The sequence below is a fragment of the Corapipo altera genome, unplaced genomic scaffold (assembly GCF_003945725.1).
Source record: "Corapipo altera isolate COAL_440 unplaced genomic scaffold, ASM394572v1 65, whole genome shotgun sequence".
Lineage (NCBI taxonomy): Eukaryota > Metazoa > Chordata > Aves > Passeriformes > Pipridae > Corapipo > Corapipo altera.
In genome coordinates this window covers 5,691,943-5,709,497 of record NW_020884891.1, presented here as the reverse complement: position 1 = coordinate 5,709,497, position 17,555 = coordinate 5,691,943, and the positions used below count along the sequence as shown (strand labels likewise).

The following is a 17,555-nucleotide window of genomic DNA, read 5'->3' as shown; positions in this document are numbered from 1 at the left end:
TTAACTGTGAGTTAATTCACGTACCACAAATCATAGTGAGCCTATTAAATTTTAATCAAAGCTTTATAACATTCACTTATGTGGAAAAAGGAGTATTTGTTTTTGAAATAAGATCAACCATGTTTTCTCTGCTTAGTATTACTTCATGTGTGGACTCTTCTTTCACTAGCAGGAAGAATTAAAACAGAAACAGAAGAGCTACTCCCTTCAGAAAATGAGGAGAAAACAGTATTCATTTCTGCTTTTCTTAATGAAATGATCATACAATTGGCATGCCTTGCTAGTCTTTCTAAGCATCTCTCTTTTGTTAGGCATGTTCTTTTCCTGCACTTTGTAAGTGCTCAAGGTACTCTCTGTCCATTCCCTCTCCTCTTGCCTCCTGAATCAAGAGAAAAAAAATCAGATTTATAGGGAATATCTTGAGATATCCCTTGTGAATTGAGTGCAGTTTCACATCTGTAATTCTACGAACATCAAACTGGGAAGCAGAGTTGCAGTTTTCCTTAAACCTGTCTATGTTATTATAGCTTGATTGACATGAAGGCTTTTAAATATCGAGATAAATAGTGGAATATTAACCCTGTTTTTCTTTTAGTGGGAAGAATGTTTGTATCAGTGTATGAGCTTTTTTTTTTCTGTTGTGGGAGCTTGTATTCAATTCTCTTTTAAAGAAAATTGTGGAAAGTTGAGAGTTTTAGCCATATAGGGTGGTAAAGTGATAGCTGATACACTTCTCTCCCTTCTTTTCAGCCTCCACGCACAGCTCACCCCGTGGTGAGGTTCTCCTGTGTGGATTGTGAGCCCATGGTAATAGACAAACTTCCTTTTGACAAGTATGAGCTTGAGCCTTCTCCCCTCACACAGTACATCTTGGAACGAAAGTCTCCCCATACCTGCTGGCAGGTACTTGCCCTTTATTTGATTTTAGAAATGTAATGGGTGATCTGAGGTACTTCGGTCGTTGTAAGCCTGGAGAATTGGGGTCTGGTTGCAGATTCTGCAGCTGATGAGAAGAAACATGTCAAGGTTTCACTTACCTCCTTTCTAAGAGAATTATCAGGAGTCAAAATGAGTGTTCCCTCCACAGGTTTTGTAATCTCATTTAATTCACTTTCTAGGTCCATCTCATTTTGCTAAGAAATGTGTCCCTCAGGTTCCATTTTTTGCTAAATTGAAGTTCTCTGTAGGCTTTCATTTGCTTACAGGGAAAATCAAGCACTGGTTTCCATCATGTTACCTCATCAACAGCTGCAAATAATTCTCACTAGATGGTTGAAGCTGTTAATGGGAATTGAATAGAAGCTGTTGATCCTGTTGACTGGTTTGGCCTTGGACAGGTCAAAGTTCTGTTGCTAAAATCCTTTGTTATGTGCTCCTTTTGTAGTTTTTTATAAGTTTCTGCATCTTCTATAAAATAAGGCTTGTAACTCCCTTCTCAGTGGTGTTCTTGTAAATAATAGCTTAATGTGTACATCAGAAGTTTTAGTATGATATTTTAGCTGGAAAGATGGGTTTGAAGATGTCTCTGTTTTTGTTTCCCTAATAAATACTACAGTTTAACTGAAAATATAACACACATATTCAGAAGAAAAATTCAAGTTACTTTTAATAAACTAATTTAAAAAATGTCTTTTAAACATTCCTAGATACCTTATTTGCCTGAGTTTCTAAAATTACTCTCCTGGTTTTCAAAAACTGCTTTTCTCCTCCAAGCTACACATCAGACCCCTACAGATTAGAGAAATAGGCTCATTGTCATAGAAACCGTATAACAAACCCAGTTCCTTATGCCCTGAAAAAAACAGGAAAAATACTTGCTATGTACTGCAAGGTTTATTTTTTTCTAGGAAACCTATTTTTGCATTAGATGTGGGTTATTTTGCCTGTCTCAGTTAAGAATATGTACCATCTTTATCCTGTCGAAAGAGTTGTTTACATGTATTGCTTTTCAGGGTTAATAACCTCATATGTGTGCACTTAAAAAAATGAAGTCAATCTTAAGATTGTTGGCACTGGGCATAATCAAGACATTTCTCGAATGTTTGCTTGTTTTGCTTAATTTCTATTCTTAAATTTCTGTTATCAATGTTGTTAATTTTAGTTATGCTATTTTGTGAGTCAGAAGACTAATTCCATATAGCTTGTTCTTTTAACATGCCTTCAACAAATGTCCCCTAACCTATTATAAATAATATCAGAAACTCTTCAGGGTATCATTTCACAGTCGTTTTACTAAAGCACTAAAGATGACTCTGTGAAGAGCATTTCCACACTGACTGGGGGTACACTGAACCTTGCATGCCTCAGTTTTGTGACTGGGGAATATAAGTGCACTGTCACCCTGATGTGTGCAACCTCAGGACTTGGCTGTTGTTGGTAATTTACTGTCTTAATACACTTGGATTTGGATTAGTTTGAATTTTTAAATGCTCCATGCTTTATATTCTTCATGTTCTTCTAATACTGTGATCTCTCTTATTCCTTGTCAGGTATTTGTGAGTAGCAGTGGAAAATACAGTGAACTTGGCCACCCGTTTGGGTATTTAAAAGCAAGCACTACTTTAACCTGTGTAAACCTCTTTGTGATGCCTTACAACTACCCTGTGTTACTTCCATTGTTGGGTAGGTAACAAATTTGCCTCGGACTGCCAATGCAGCTGCTTCAGAGTAAAAGCAAAACAATAATGGTTGGTCTGCCTTAGTTTGAGACGTTATAAAATAATGGAGATCAGAGAGTAGAGAATGTTGCAAACTCTTTTAACGTAATTTGGGAGGAGAGGATTTTCATACCCCCTCTCCCTTTTTTTCTCTCCAGCAGAGGAGGAGAGCTACCTGCTTCCAGTGCATGTTTGATGCTGTTCACCTCCTAGACACGTAGCCTCTTCCTTAACCTGGAGTAAGCTTCAACCTCCATTCTTTTCCCTCGTTTAGGGTGTGGTGTATCCAGGTTTTACAGTTGCTCTTGTAGCAGCTTATTTTTTACTGGAAGATCAGATGCAGTGTTTGCCACGGGTGTTGGGAAGAGGGAATTCCCTAATGCAGTTTAGAGCACTAAGAAGGAATTGAGCAGTGAAACAGTCTGCGTTTCTTCCCTGCCCTAAGGACCAGGTTGTTTTTTTTTTTTTCACTCCCACAATGAAATCACTTTCTGAGGAAAGACGTATGAAAAGGTGCTGTGTGAGTAACTGCCACAGTAGTTGTGGCTGTTAGGGATGTGGCATAAAAGCAGTGGCAGACAGGAGTTTCCAGGTGCCACCAGCCCTTTTAGTTGCAGATGCTCTAAGGCTTTTTTGTTCTAATTTTTGTGCAGGTATTTAGTGATGCAGAATAACAGTGATCAAGAGAATTAACATTGAGTCTTACTGTCTTACTCAAGATTTTTCCATTCATTTCTAGGAAAAAAACACCCCAGAACACAATTCAGGAATGTTTTTTCATAATCCTGATCATAACCAAAAAAGAAGAAATTTGTGCTTGCTGATAATGTGTCTTTTATAGTTCTCTGTGTAGCCTGATAATTGTCGCAGTGTGCAAGGATACTTCTAGATTAAAATGGAGTTTCTGCAAGTTTGTGTCTCCTGAAATACTGCAGCAGATCCACTAGCTGAAAAGCCATCACTGATCCTAAATTAATTTCTCTGCTCATTTTGATGTTGACATTTGCAGTTCTGCTGTGTCTTCCCTGCCAGCTCTTGTCTTCCCCCTGCCTTTTTTGCAGGGGTGTAAAGCTCTTCCCACTCTTTGGAGGAAAAACACTTTTCAGTGTGTGTAGAGCTATCCTGCAGTTTACTCACCTGGTAATCCCACATCTTAAATTTCTGAAGGCTGTTTAAAAGGAAAATGCAGAGCGGATGTTTTCTTCAGAGCACAAACCCTGTGCATTCCATATTGTTAACACAAACACATTACACAATGTTACCTTCAGGTCTCCTTCTAGGACTTTGTTTATCCTTGGTCTCTAAGGCATGGTGGAATTAAGTTCTGTGGAATATACCTACAACATGAAAGCAGATCTGGGCCTTTTCTACTTAGCAGTACAGAAAATGACTGAGATGATAAGAGCATAACTGGTAAATGTAGATGTTTTTAATAATACTGACTTGGGTTTGTCTCTTTAGATAAGTAGGGATTGATTCTGTTATTTCAGGCACACTCCCCCTGTGTCTGTCTCAATACATACCAATACTGGATACTGATGGTTCAGCAGAGGACTGATTTGAGTGTGTAAAACCAATTTTTCATTACTCTCACCCAGATTAAAAAGGACATGAGAACTCCCAAGACCAGAAGTCTGTTCCTTTCAGCCACTACCACCCATACTGACACATCAGTGTGTTCCTAGTGGCTCCTGCCCTGCTGGTAGAATGTTGTGTTGGAGAACTGGGACTTAGTTTGGGGTAGTGCTGTGGGTAATATCTCTACTCCTTCTCTGACTCTGTCAAAGGCAGAACCACTTTACAGCTGTATGTTTGTACTGTCAAGTGACTTATGTGTGTTCAATCTTATAAACAGAGATAGATAGTAAGATGCTTAAGAATTTTTTTCCTTGTGTTTTTCCTCCTACATTCTTGAGCAGGGAGAGTTTTAGTTCTGTTCTAGGAAAAATAACATAAGAGACAGGTAAGGTAGGTGGGGATGAGGAAGCTTGCAGGTGATACTTGAGCAAACTGAAGCAAGCTTTGCTGGTTCTATGTCTTGGTTTCTGCAAGAGTGGATTTGGGAATGCTGTCGCCTCTCCTGGCTTGTAACTTACAGGGACTGCTTTTAGAATCTGAAGCTTTGTAGGGAAAGGATCCAGTGAATAGGACTCGATAAAAAAGTGAAGCCACACAGCCATGTGTTAACCTGACTCATGCCTTCATGTAATGGGTTGTCTCACAGAAATGCTGCTCTCTGGTCCATTCCCAGCAGTGACAGACCATGTGGGATGTGCTGTTGCAGCTGAGCAGCTCCCTTGTGCTGTCCTAAGGCTGGAGAGGAGTCACGAGTAGCTTGGTGGGAGTTTGCTCCCAGGCCTGAGGTGGTGGGGTGCAGTTCTTTGTGCAGTGTAAGGCAGCTGCTGAAGGCAGAACTTTTCACAGAGGGATGCTGATGTGCTTTGATGCTGAGTGCTTGGCCCACAGATTACAGAAATTCCTCTTGGAGGGTTGTTGCCTGTAATTGATACGAACAAAGCTGTTGTACTTCAGGTTTTGTTCTGCTTAATTGCACAGCCAAGTTCATAAAGTAGAAAGTTGAAGGAGGTGCTTGAGGGAGAGCTGAGCAAAGATGAGGCATATTTCTAAATGCTTCTGCCTTGCCTAAGATGTTTCCTTGGCTGCTTTTAGCTGCATTGGTGGGAGGGCAGGCACTGCTGGGCAATAGGAGTGACTGTTCTTTGGGAGTGCCAGCAGAAGCAGCCCTGAACAGCCATTATGAAATAGCATCAGAAGATGGTTAATACCCTTTCTCTGTGGGTCTAAATATGCAGGAGGATGAGCTTTTAAAAAATGTCTGCCTGTGAAGGGCTGCAATGTGGACAGTTTCCTTTGATGTTTTTACAGGCTCTGTGAGAAAACCTGCGAGTAATGATTTTATATTTTGGAAGCGAAGGGCTGTGTTTCTCACCAGCATGAACACAGCACACTGTGCTGGGAGGGAGAGCTGAACATTTTGTATCAGTGGAGAAAGAGTGCCACAATACCTTTCTTGATGTTGAATGCTGTTTTCCATTGCAGTGCCTTATTTTTGGCTAGGTGGTTTGCAGGGAAGGATCCTGCTTTCTGTGAATGTAAAATCCTGAGTCTCTACTGCTTAGAGCAGTGGAGTGTATCTATTGGTGCATAATTAGGAGAATTACAGGAGTCAACAGGGTATGGTGGTGTACTTGTTCAGGTGGAATTCAATATGAGTGGTAATTTTAAAAAAAGGGTCAAGTTTTACTTTGAGTTATATGATGCATGAACTGTTCTTGTAATTTAGGCTCCGGCTGAACTACTGAAATTACCTGCTGACTCTTCTCCCTCTCATGCAATTTTTTTTTAACTGTTCACTGATCTTAAAGGTACATCCAGTCCCCTTCTGTAGTGCTGGATGTTAAAGGTCTGTATTGCTGTCCTGTTTGTCACCATTCCGTTGTTTCCTACGTTAATCTGAAGTGGATAAAGACTTTGCAACATAGTTTTCAGTTTACTGCTGTGTGATTTTACCTGATCTCTTGAGTTGTTGCAGCTTGTGGCCCTTCCCTAGTGGTTTTTAATACCATGTTCCTGATTATCCATTGCTTTTAGCTCCCTCTGAGTTCAGAAGTAAAAAATTCTGCATTAAGAGGACCATACAGAAAGTAGAATCTGAAAATTATTAGGTTGGAATAAAACAAAGTTATGTAAGGATTTTTTCCAATACTTTATACTTTTCTTCTGCAAAATACATAGTTAACTTGGTTACTGTTAGTTTGCTTATTTATATAAATGAAACTTGTGGCTGTGTTTGCCACCGTGACTGTCACCCTTCCCAGGGTAGGTGTTCCTGCTGTGGGGAGACTAATTTTAAACAGACAAATCTTTACTGAAGCTCTACATAGATTGGAGAACTTCCTTCTTGGGTAGCAGAGATCAGGGAGGTTTGATGTTTGATGTCTGGGAGTACAGCTGAGCATGAGGGTGGTGCCTGTGCAGTTACTGGTACAACCTCACAGAGCAGGAAGTGAGACAGTAATAAAGTGCTGATAAAGGGGTTAAGGTTCAAGCTGTACTCACAATCAACTCATAGACTGTAAAATGTTAGGACCTACTCTAATACTGATCATTTTACATTTTAATTTTTCTTTCATTTTGAATTTTTGGAGGGGATGTAGTTTAATTTGCATTTTGCTGCGAAAAGGTAATAGGCCTGTAAGATAAGAATGGATGTTATTTTATATTTGCCATATGTCATGATACCATCACAGGTTCTTTTGGGTAATAGTGCTAAGCTTGTGGTATATTGAGATCTTAAATGGAATTCTGAGTTGTCCTCTCAAACTCCACCCCACTTCCTTCAGGTCAGGGAAGTACAAGTAGGATCTGTAGTGTGGTTTTTGTATGTGATTCAGAATTCATTTAGATTGGAAAATACCTGTAATGCAGTGTGGTTTGACTGTGAGAACTTGGGAAATAGTACTGTACTATCTGTTTGATTTGTGCAGAATACTATGCCAGTCAAATTTTCTTCTACAAATATATCTTCCTGAAAGCTCACTCTGGAGAAACCAATTTCCTTGCTGCATCTGTCTTTTGTGCACTCTTCTGTGCATCTCTGTCTCCTGCAGCTCTTCCCAGTTAATTTTTGGACATCCTTTTCTCCAGTCCTGCGTATCCTTCCATTAGCCTCAGTTTGCCAGCATACTACCCTACTAAAAAACTCCTTTATTTCAGTTCATAATTTCAAATGATAAATTGCAAGATACTGTGTTTGGGTTTGATTTTTAGAGATCACTGCTGCAGTACATAGTGTGCACAGCAAATAGGTGGTCAGTGATCCTCAATGGCAATATACACACCTTTGGTGTGAGCACGGTGCTTCTAAAACAGTATCCAGAGGAAATAAATGTCTGGTTGCCCCTCTTGTAAAGGGCAGCAGTTTCTGTAGGTATTTACTGTCTCTTGTCTATACTGTGGGAGACTTTGCTGCCCTGGCATGAGGCAGGTGTTGTGGCTGGAGGAGACCCCTTCTCTGCCAGGGCACAGCTGCTGCTGTTGGCAGCAGAGTTCAGCAAAGCTGGCCAGAGGGATTCCCAGATTTGATATTTTGTTTTCCCCTTTCCCTTTGATGCCAAACAATATCTTTACCGGAGACCAAAATTCATCATACAGGTTGAACAGAAGAAAGCTGGTCTGACAATGAAAATTAAACCAAATTAATGTTGTTTGGTTTAATCAGATACAGGGACTCCTTTGATGCAAGAGAGAGGCAGGGAAGGTGAAAATCTTAACAGGTGGATCTGTTGCACCTTCCGTGTTGGTGGTTGTGTGCAGTGTTTAAGTCTGATGTACCTTGTAAGTTTGCTTATAATGGGGACTTGCTTTGGACTGCCTACTGCAGCTAGGGTGGGGATTCCCAATCCTTCACACCTATGGTTAAGAGCAGTTTTTGTGGGAAAGCCCCATTGGGAGATGGGTGGAGGGAGAAAAAAAGGGGGGGGAAACGTGGCACGTGCAATTTTGGAGAAAGCTTATGGTCTGGGACTGTATAAATGACACCTTCTTTTGTTGTTTTCCTTGTTGCAGATGACTTGTTTAAGGTTCACAAACTTAAGCCAAATCTGAAGTGGCGACAGGCTTTTGACAACTACTTAAAAACAATGCCTCCTTACTACTTACTGGTATGTTCCTCTTCTCATTTCATCCTCCCGGGTATAATGGCTGGTGTGACCAGAGTCCTGTGCATCATACCTCTTCCTAGTAAATTTTTTTTATGTAATTATGATGACATTTTTAGGTAGTAAACATTTTGCTTTGCAGAGGTATGTAGATTAGGTCAAACATTTTTAAGAAATAAATAAATTTGTAGAAATACTGAGTAATAGTAATTATGTTAAGATATTAAATGTGTTTCCTCTTCATTAAATATTAAATGAGCTCTTATCAAAAGTACTTTAGATTGTTGAGGGACCCCAAATTTGGCATTATTTTTGTAACTTGATGAGGAAAATGCGGATTAGTTTGTTTATTAATGTGGGTGAACTGCTAGAACTTGGGAAGCTGGGCCAAATAAGGGGTGGGGGGAGGCACTGTGTCACCTTTTACATGTAGCTTGGACAATGCACCTCAATATGGACTTGCATCATCCCGGCTATTCTGGACCTGAGCCTTTGAGTGGAAATTGCCAGTGGCACCACGGTGTGTGGTGTCTTGGTGATGTGGCATAACGTCCATTGTGAGCTAGTTAGACACCAAACTCATGTCACATGTTATCTGAATAGACTTGAATTTTAGTGGCCAAAAGTGGAAAAGCTAGAGCACTAATCTGTGTGCCTTAGCTTCCTGTAATTGAGCTTATAAATTTCTTTTTTAAATACTTATTCTCTTACTATTGTGTATTTTGTTTTCCTTATAGCCATTAAAGAAAGCCCTAAGGATGATGGGAGCTCCAAATCTGATATCAGATAATTTAGATTGTGGACTTAGTTACAGTGTTATCTCTTACCTTAAAAAACTCAGCCAACAGGTAGTATTGATAAAACCTTTGCAATTAGAAGTGCGTTGATTATTTAGTTTGTGGTAATCTGATTATAAAGCAGCTAATCCCTGTGGGAGTTCATATGGGTGTGCAGCATATATTATAATTGAAGATTGGTGAGCATTTCCACTGAAAATATGGGTGAATCCAGTGTGGTTCTGTAGCCAGTGATTGTGCCTTCTGTAAGCAGTGAAGGGGAGTGCAATGAGGACCTCCTCAGCTATACTTCAAGTATCTGCTAGACTTGAAACTTCATAGGAAATCACTAATTGGATTTGTGGCTGCTCTTGCTGTTGTTCTTCACAGCTGAAGTCAGAGGCTTGCCCTCAGCCTCGTGTTTATTTCCATGTATTCCTTGGCAGTGTGCATTTTCCAAAAAAATTGTGCATTCTTGTCCATGGAGAATAAAATCATAGTTCAGGCTTTCTATCTGACCTTCCTGTTTCCATCAGATCAAATCCATTCTATATTTAAAGTGTGACCTGGTGGGAAATAGTCTTTTTATCTTTGTCAAGACTGCCATTCCAGGTATAACTGCCTGGAAGCCCTTCTTCCTTAACATGAGTGGCTCTTAAAACAGTATTTTAATGTCTAGAAGTCAGTGAGGAACAAGTGCAGCCTTTAAAATTACAAAGAAAAAATCCTCCGCCTTAAAGAAGGCACAAAACATATCCCAAAGCCTCTGAATGACTGAGCATCTACTAGACTTAATTAAAACTTCCTGTGGTATTTTGGTAACTTAATGATATGCAAATTCATATTATTTATCTGTACTGTGGAGTTGGAATGACTCGAGATGGCTGCTGTGGCTTTCACAGGCATTCTCAGCACACGGAACAGTTTGAATGTGTTGAATGCATTATAAGCTCCTGTGTAGGGACAGGCAATTCCAGACTTCTGCTGTGCTCCTGCTGTCCTTAAATTCAGAGTTTCCCACAGATAATGAAGCAAACGGTGCAGAGGAGGAGATCTGGGGGAAGTGGGTTGCAATCACCGTGGGTTTGGGGGTTTTGGTTGGTTGGGGTTTTTTTCTGGAGGTATTATTGCAAGTGGGTGAAAAAAATAGTCTTGCTTTGAATACAGTTAGAGCTTAATACAGTAAAATTCTCTGTAGCTATAATAAGAAATCTGTGCCCATTGGAGAAGTGATATGTTTTTAGAAGCTTACTCATAAAGCAAAATTCTTTTACAACTTTTCTCCCTTATGTTGTTGCAAACATACAGGGCAACCCATAGTACACAGGTTGTTTAAAAAATAATCTGAAATTTTGTTACTGTACCTGAACAATACTGTTGTTTTAGATGCAACTTTACTGTAACTTAAGGCATCCTACATTCCAGTATGTTTTTTTCTTTCCCTTTAAAGATGATTCTTCAGAGACACGAAAGAGTCACAGTCTTGCAGCAAAAGCAGGGATTTTCACAGGCCTCCTACTGGCATATAAATTTAGATACACTGGCTAAATATTTTTCCAAATGCTAGCACGTTAGGATTTCTTTATGCTTGAGATCTAATCTATGTAATCCAGTATATCCCTGGGTAGGTAGTTGGGAACTAAATTTGTAGTTTTATTCTGCTAATGTACTGTGTGTTTCATACTGGAAATGTGCAATGCCTGCTGATTCTTTAACTCATGGTGTGATTCCATTTTAGACAAAAGTAGAATCGGAACGGATAATAGGTTCAGTGGGTAAGAAAGTTCCACAAGAAATTGGAATAAAAGTGAAAAATCACTCCAGTGGCCTCTCCTTGGTACACAGTAGGGACTTTAAGCAACTGCTGCAAGGGATCACTGGGGAATCTCCACTGAGACTGGCGGAAATGAATGTTAAAGAATTTGCTGGCTTCCACATAGGACTTTTAAACAAGGTAAACAGCACAGTAATCTTGCATGACTAAGCAGTTAATCTTATCTGTTTTAAATGGGTAACTTCCATGGACTTGGTGTAGAAGGAAGTACTTTACTGAACTGTGAAAAGTGCAGCGTAGGCATAAATAGGGAGACAAGTAAAAGCAATTTTTGCACTTGATTTTGCGACACTGTTTGAAAATCCTTTGATAGTAAACAAAGATTACTGTGTTCTAAGTGCCAGTATTTGCAAAAGACAGCTAGTGGTGTTCATCCAGGAATTAACGTGCTTAGTCTTAATGGAGCTGAAATTTCAAACTAATGCTGAATTAGGTCTTGTTGAAAAGACAACCATTGAGCTTGCTGTATCCAGTTATGAAGCTCTGAAGTTACTTAAGGGTATTTTTTAATAGTTAACATTATTACAGTTCATAATGGAATTTCTCCATGCATGAGAACTAATGGATTAACTGAAAGTTACTTGTTTTGTTATAAAACCAGGATTTGAAGCCACAGGCCTTCAGAAATGCATATGATATTCCTCGTCGCAGTCTTCTAGACCAGCTAACCAGAATGAGAACCAATCTTCTGAAAACACACAGGCTTATCTTGGGGCAGGATGAAGGTAGGGAGTTACAGTTCTTCATTAATAGGTTGGAGAGAGTACAGCTTTTTTTTTTTATTTCTTTAAATAGTGTTTTTTGCCTTTGGTGTGGGAGCAGAGGTGGCCATTGCATCTCTTGCTGAGTCAGTCTCCTTTGCCTGGCTCTGAAGGGGAAGGAAGGACATTTTTGCCTTCTGTCATGCAAGATGTCATGCTTGCTCTGAATTTTAAAAATAAGTTTGATGGGAGAGCTTTCCCATTCACCAGGGTTCATGTTCTATGTAGTAATGGGGGCTTAAAGCAGAGAGGATCTCACTTTGCTGATGGTCTAAAGATGCAGTTGTCAGCATAGAGATCAAATCTACTTATTTTTCCTTTCTTCTTCTGCCAATTAAACTCAGCTCTTGCCAGCCTTATTTCCACAGTTGTAGTCTTTAGCTCTTCCTCTGTAGTGAAAACAAATAGTCATTTCTAGTTCTTAAATGCTAACACTTGCAATTGAAGGGTGTGAAGTTTGTATTGCCTTATTTTTAAGGTAGACTAAATGAAGAGCTCTTGTTCTGTTGCAGACTGCCTTCACAGTGTTCCTGTTGCTCAGATGGGAAATTACCAGGAATACCTGAAAATGCTGCCTTCACCTCTTCGGGAAATTGACCCCGATCAACCAAAAAGACTTCACACCTTTGGCAATCCATTCAAACAGGATAAGAAGGTAGGAGGGGCCATGCTGTCTGCTGTGTCTTTATATTTGACATGTCTTGAAATAATTTGTGGGTAGAATTTCTCCCCCAGAACAATATAGTGCTGACCTGTTCGGCCTTTTGTCGTGTGGGAAGGAGGGATGTCTTCCACATGGTCCTAGAGAAACCTGTACTGAATCGTGCTGGTTTACAGAGTGGCCCTGGGTTGTCTCTGGTTACACTGGGTATCTCTGTTCTGAGAGCTGTCAGGTGTTTTGAAAGCCATTTGAATTTGAGCACAGAGGGACTCAGTTCATCAGTGAATTAATGAAACAGATCCTATCCTGTACTGTTATTTAAATTATTTTTTTTTCAGGGTATGATGATTGACGAAGCCGATGAATTTGTTGCTGGGCCTCAGAACAAGATCAAGCGTCCTGGAGAGCCCAACACTCCGGCATCATTGAAGAGGAGGAGGAGCATGTCCCCACTGCTGAGACGGCCACAGTCACCCCCCGTGGTCACCAACCATGTGGGTGGGAAGGGGCCACCAGCTGCTCTTGGATCCCCCTCCTACCTAAACCTCAAAGGTGTGCCAGGAAATAAAGGTATATTAGTTGTAGTGCAGCAGCTTGTGTGGTGGGAATATCTGGAGAGGAAGGGAAAAGGATCTTTCAGCATGTGCCTGTGCTTCGGTGTTAGGTAGGAATGAGTTTCTTTTGCTGGCCCAGATAAACAGGCTGCTGCTAGAGCTAATGAAATCTGAAATTAAAAACACAATCTGGAGGTAGAAAGTAGCTCAGCTCAGCTTTTAGTTCTTGTTTGTGTATTCTGTGGAGAAGGAAAGTTAAAATATGGTCGTGTTCATTTCCCAAAAATACTCATTTTCATACCCACCTGCTGCAGCAAATGAAGTCAGAAGAAAACTTGGTTAGCTGGATTTGGGGGAGAGAAGAAAAATATTGGCTTACTTAGGAGTCATAACATTGAAATAGGAATACAGAAAATGGTGACTTGGTGATAGTGATATGAGATGGTAACAGCCCAAAGGGACATATTCCCTTGATCACATCCAAAGTTGAATAAGAGTGCTGGAACACTGTCCAGCACTGCCAGATCATTGCACATCACTTCAAACAAAAAGGATACCAAACTGTTTCTTTTTGGGTCTTTTGATACTTCACTTATACCATTAGTAAGATATGTGTTCTTCATTTGTAGATACCAATAACAGTGTTGTCCAAGATGGCAATGGAGAGAAGAAAGCAGAAAATTGTCAGTCACTGGAAAAACAAATTGATGGCTTATCTGTGCAAATGGCTCCTGCTGTTCCAGCTGCTGTGGGAGAGGATGAAATGCTACCCAATGACTTAGACTCTCTACCTGTTGAATTCAACTGTTTGAGTGAAGATGGGTTGGATCATAAACCTGGTACCAATGCACTTGTTCGAGGGCCTCTAAATTACAGCGTGAGTGGAGATGACCAAAAACGGGCCGTGGAATCTACGTCTGAATCTGTGCCAAATTCCTTTAAAATAACACCTACCATGCTGGAGGGAAGCAATGCTGACATCAAAATCAAAGTGATGAAAGAGGTTCGCAAACCTGGAAGAAGTAAGTTGTTTGGGTTTATTTATTTTATCAGTATATTTATGTGGTGTTAGAGAGAAGAGTTATTCCTTGAAGTAAGGAACTATTTTCAGAATACACTTAGCTCTGGGATTTTGAGTAACTTCTGATTGCTCTCATGTAAGCAGTGGAGGGCCAAAGAAAAGGAACAAATGCTGGGCAGGTGAGTTGAAGGTGATTTGTGCTTGAGAGGTTAAGTGCCAAGCCACCCTGGTTGCCCTCAAAGACACCTTAACTGGTATAAGAGGTGCCCTGTGAAAGCACCTTTAGATGTTTTGTGTTTGTTGTCAGTGATCTAAAGACTGCCTTACACTTTGCTGCTCCTTCTGTATCTGTAGTGTACTTGTTGCTCTGTGTCCATCAAAACTTCCTTTGCATATCTCTTGTAAGGATGCATCTTGGAATGTGTTTGAAAAGGAATATTAACAGCTAATAGCAAAGTGAAGTTTTTTTTTATTTTGTGAGACTGTAATTAGTGATGGAACACCATTGCAAACTCTTAAGACTTACAAAGACTAAAAATGACTTTTTTTCTGTTTTCCTGTAGGGTTGGGTAACCCCCCAAAATCTAAAATATTGTGGAAAAAAGTATCTTGCTACCTCAACTTTTATTACATGTTTTGGCTGTATTTTTATACAGGATCAAAACCAAAACACTAACATTGAAGTTAATGTCTGTGCTGTAGGATTTGCCACAGTAACTTATTTTTCCAATTTTTATTAAATGGCAACTGTCCCTAATGTGGTCTGTGAGTGACTAATTTCTACAAACTAAACTGCTGGATATTTTTCTAATCCATTCTCAAGTGCCAGTAATTAGTATATTGGAGTGTTCTTAACTCTTCTGCTTTTCTCATCCTGTGTTGCTTGTGGCACACTGAGGCTGTTGAGAGGTGAAGCCTTTTTTACGCTGCATCTGTAATTTATTTTTAAGCAGTTTTAAAACTTCCTACTTGGGGATGTCTTTGCTTTCTGTTTTGCAAAGTGGGCTCATTTAATTTTATACCAAATTCATGACTGGTAAATGGTAGTGTAGAGTAAAACAGTGCTGTATTCAGTGTGAGTCACCTGCCTTGCTGCAGAGTTCAGGCAGTCATTGAAGAAAGAAGCTAAATAGCAGTGGGTGTGGGTTAACTATGTACAACTGTCCACAGTTCTGACCATTTATCCTCTCTGTGCCTGCTGCATCGCTCTGAGCAGGCTCTTGGTCACAGCACCATAAATACCTTTATACTGGATTCAGATGTGGAAATGTTGAAACAATGCTATTATTTAAATTGTTTTTAATTTAACGTGTCGTTTATTCTTTTGCAATGGACATATTTATCTTGTACCACTGAGATAGTGATGTTGTGCTCACAGTAAGGATTGATTATTTGTCCTTCTAGAGAACTAATCCTGACCTTTGCTTGCAGAAACAATGGCTCTGGGCCAAATCAGGGCTTGGTGACCCTGTGCATATTAACTGCTAATGCTGGCACTGTGGTCATGGAGGTGGGAGGCTTCTCTACCTAGCCTCCATTTTCTGAGGATAAATGTTCCTAGTTGCTGCTCTCAAAGAAAACCTTATTCTTTGATGCCACATTTGAATTACCTGATCATCAGTATCACTTCAAATCACTCTGTCACCTGTGTTCTGTGCATAATGCTTATGTGGGAGTTTTTCTGCCTTAGGTGTTTTACCATACACAGACACGTGAAACTGGGCTTTGGGTTTCCTTTTGGCTGTTAAGCTTAAGTGAAATTGCATTTGCAAGATTGATTTTTTAATACATGGTTTGGATTTTTATCTCTTTTTAGATTATGAAAAAATATTCTCTCTTCTCGAGGAGGTGCAAGGACCTATGGAAATTCAGAAGTATTTCATTGAATTTGCTATCAAGGAAGCAGCAAGGTTTGTATAGATATAAGTGACTCAGAGTCATAAATTAAATATTAATTTAGGTCATGGTAGTAAATCATAAACTCTTCCAGTACTATTATTTTCTATTTTCTATTTTGGCATATTTCAATTATTATAGTTGTTTTAGTGGTCAAAATACTGTTATGTTTTTGTGGAGTGTAAATAGTCTTTACTTAAAATTTAAATGTGAGTTACAGAGATGGGTTGATACTGAAGACCAGCCGAAAATTTGGGTGGGTTGGGGAAGGGTGACTGTATTAAATGAAATTAAATTTTCTAGCCATTCTAATGCCAGAAATAAAAGAAAACTCCTCCATACTGGAAACAGAGAGCCTCTGGTATTACGATTTGTCATGGCTGAATAGTCTTTTAAATTGTTCAACTGTATTTTTGGCAGAAAAAAATTAAATTACTCTCCCCCTCTCTTCTGTAGGTTTAAAAAACGAGTCTTAATACAACACTTAGAGAGAATACTAGAGGAACTAGATTTCACCAGCCCACCCAACAGAGTTAATCATGTCAACAGTAGATAATAATGTACCAGCCAGACGAATGCGGACCAGGAATGAGTTTGCTGTGCCACAGAAGAGTGGAAGAGGATGTAGCTGCTGCCCTCACCATCTTGGCAGTCAAGTGATTTTACTGTCACAGTCTGAGAAGAAGCAGTGGAGCTTTAACTTTAAGAACCTGATTCGGCAGAAGCTGGGCTATAACCTTAAGGATTTGCTATGAAAGGTGTGGCTTTCTCCTGTGGAGGGTGCTGTTTGCTCAACAGGCGGAAGAAAATAACCATTGCTGCCCCTCCTGCAGGTGATGAGAATTTACTCATTTGAACGCTGTCATTAGACATTTACGTGCTATAGGCAGCAGGTTGCACTAAAATGGGGCACTGTCAAATGCACACACTTGTCTGCATCGTGGAGAGAGCCCGTGTGTTCCCAAAAAAACCCTCCCAGAAACACCTGCACTGGTAAAAATTGCATGTTGCCACCACAGAGACAAGGGTCTTGTTCCCAAGAACTGCTAGCCATGCCTTTAAACTTGAGATTCAGTGTAGATTGAGAGTAAAGAAACTGCTATTGTGTTAATGAAAGCTAAAGACAGCCCTGTGACTGTTACCACCCGATGGTCACTAAACAATCTACCTCAGACTCTCTTCTGTTTTGTCTGCAGACATTATGAAAGTGCACCTGAGGCTTCCCAGGTCCCCGACTTCAGTTCTCTTTCATCCTGTGAGGAGGACGGAGATTCTTCAGGTGGCCTTGGCACACGCTGTGCTTTGGAAGCACTAAAAGGAAACGCTTTTAAAAACGTGTATTTTAATGTTCATACAAAAGAGATTATTTTGAACAGTATTGTTACCAGATCACTAATTTGATATTTTAACTGTATAAATTTTTTGGAACATATGTATATATAAAATAAACCATTTTATTAATTTTTAAGAAGTGCTAATCTGAGGAGTCTGTAGTGGGCAGCACTGAGTTCCTGCAGTTGTCTGTTACCAACAGACTGATGATATTTTTGTAAAGCCAGCTGAACCTGGTCTTGTGCACCCTCACACAAAGCTTGTGGTGATAGTTGCTGAATGTGGTTGTACCTGGAGTACCTGCCCAGGTGTCACTCAGCTCGGCCTCTGTGGGGTGCACATTTTTATTCAGTTTTAGGGGCACTAAGTTCCAGTTTACCAA

At 39.9% G+C, this 17,555-nt stretch overlaps 1 protein-coding gene across 7 annotated transcripts in view; it reads left to right on the top strand.

The window, feature by feature from the left end:
• The window catches only part of LOC113948020 (integrator complex subunit 6-like), a 40,567-nt gene extending 23,258 nt beyond the window's left edge, over positions 1-17,309 (top strand). Inside the window, exons 8-19 of one of the 7 annotated variants that reach the window (XR_003527959.1) lie at positions 751-903; positions 2,490-2,622; positions 8,247-8,341; positions 9,076-9,186; positions 10,853-11,068; positions 11,550-11,673; positions 12,222-12,364; positions 12,709-12,940; positions 13,554-13,946; positions 15,762-15,855; positions 16,298-16,599; positions 17,038-17,309. Coding sequence is in view for 5 of the 7 variants with exons in the window: in XM_027645242.1 (XP_027501043.1) it covers positions 751-903; positions 2,490-2,622; positions 8,247-8,341; positions 9,076-9,186; positions 10,853-11,068; positions 11,550-11,673; positions 12,222-12,364; positions 12,709-12,940; positions 13,554-13,946; positions 15,762-15,855; positions 17,038-17,242 (1,899 nt within the window). In the remaining 2 variants the exon portion in view is untranslated. Of the gene's footprint in view, positions 1-750; positions 904-2,489; positions 2,623-2,815; positions 2,897-8,246; positions 8,342-9,075; positions 9,187-10,852; positions 11,069-11,549; positions 11,674-12,221; positions 12,365-12,708; positions 12,941-13,553; positions 13,947-15,761; positions 15,856-16,297 lie in introns of those variants that run through there. The other 6 variants (XR_003527958.1, XM_027645239.1, XM_027645242.1 and 3 more) reach the window with 6 other exon arrangements.
• Positions 17,310-17,555: the final 246 nt, after the last annotated feature.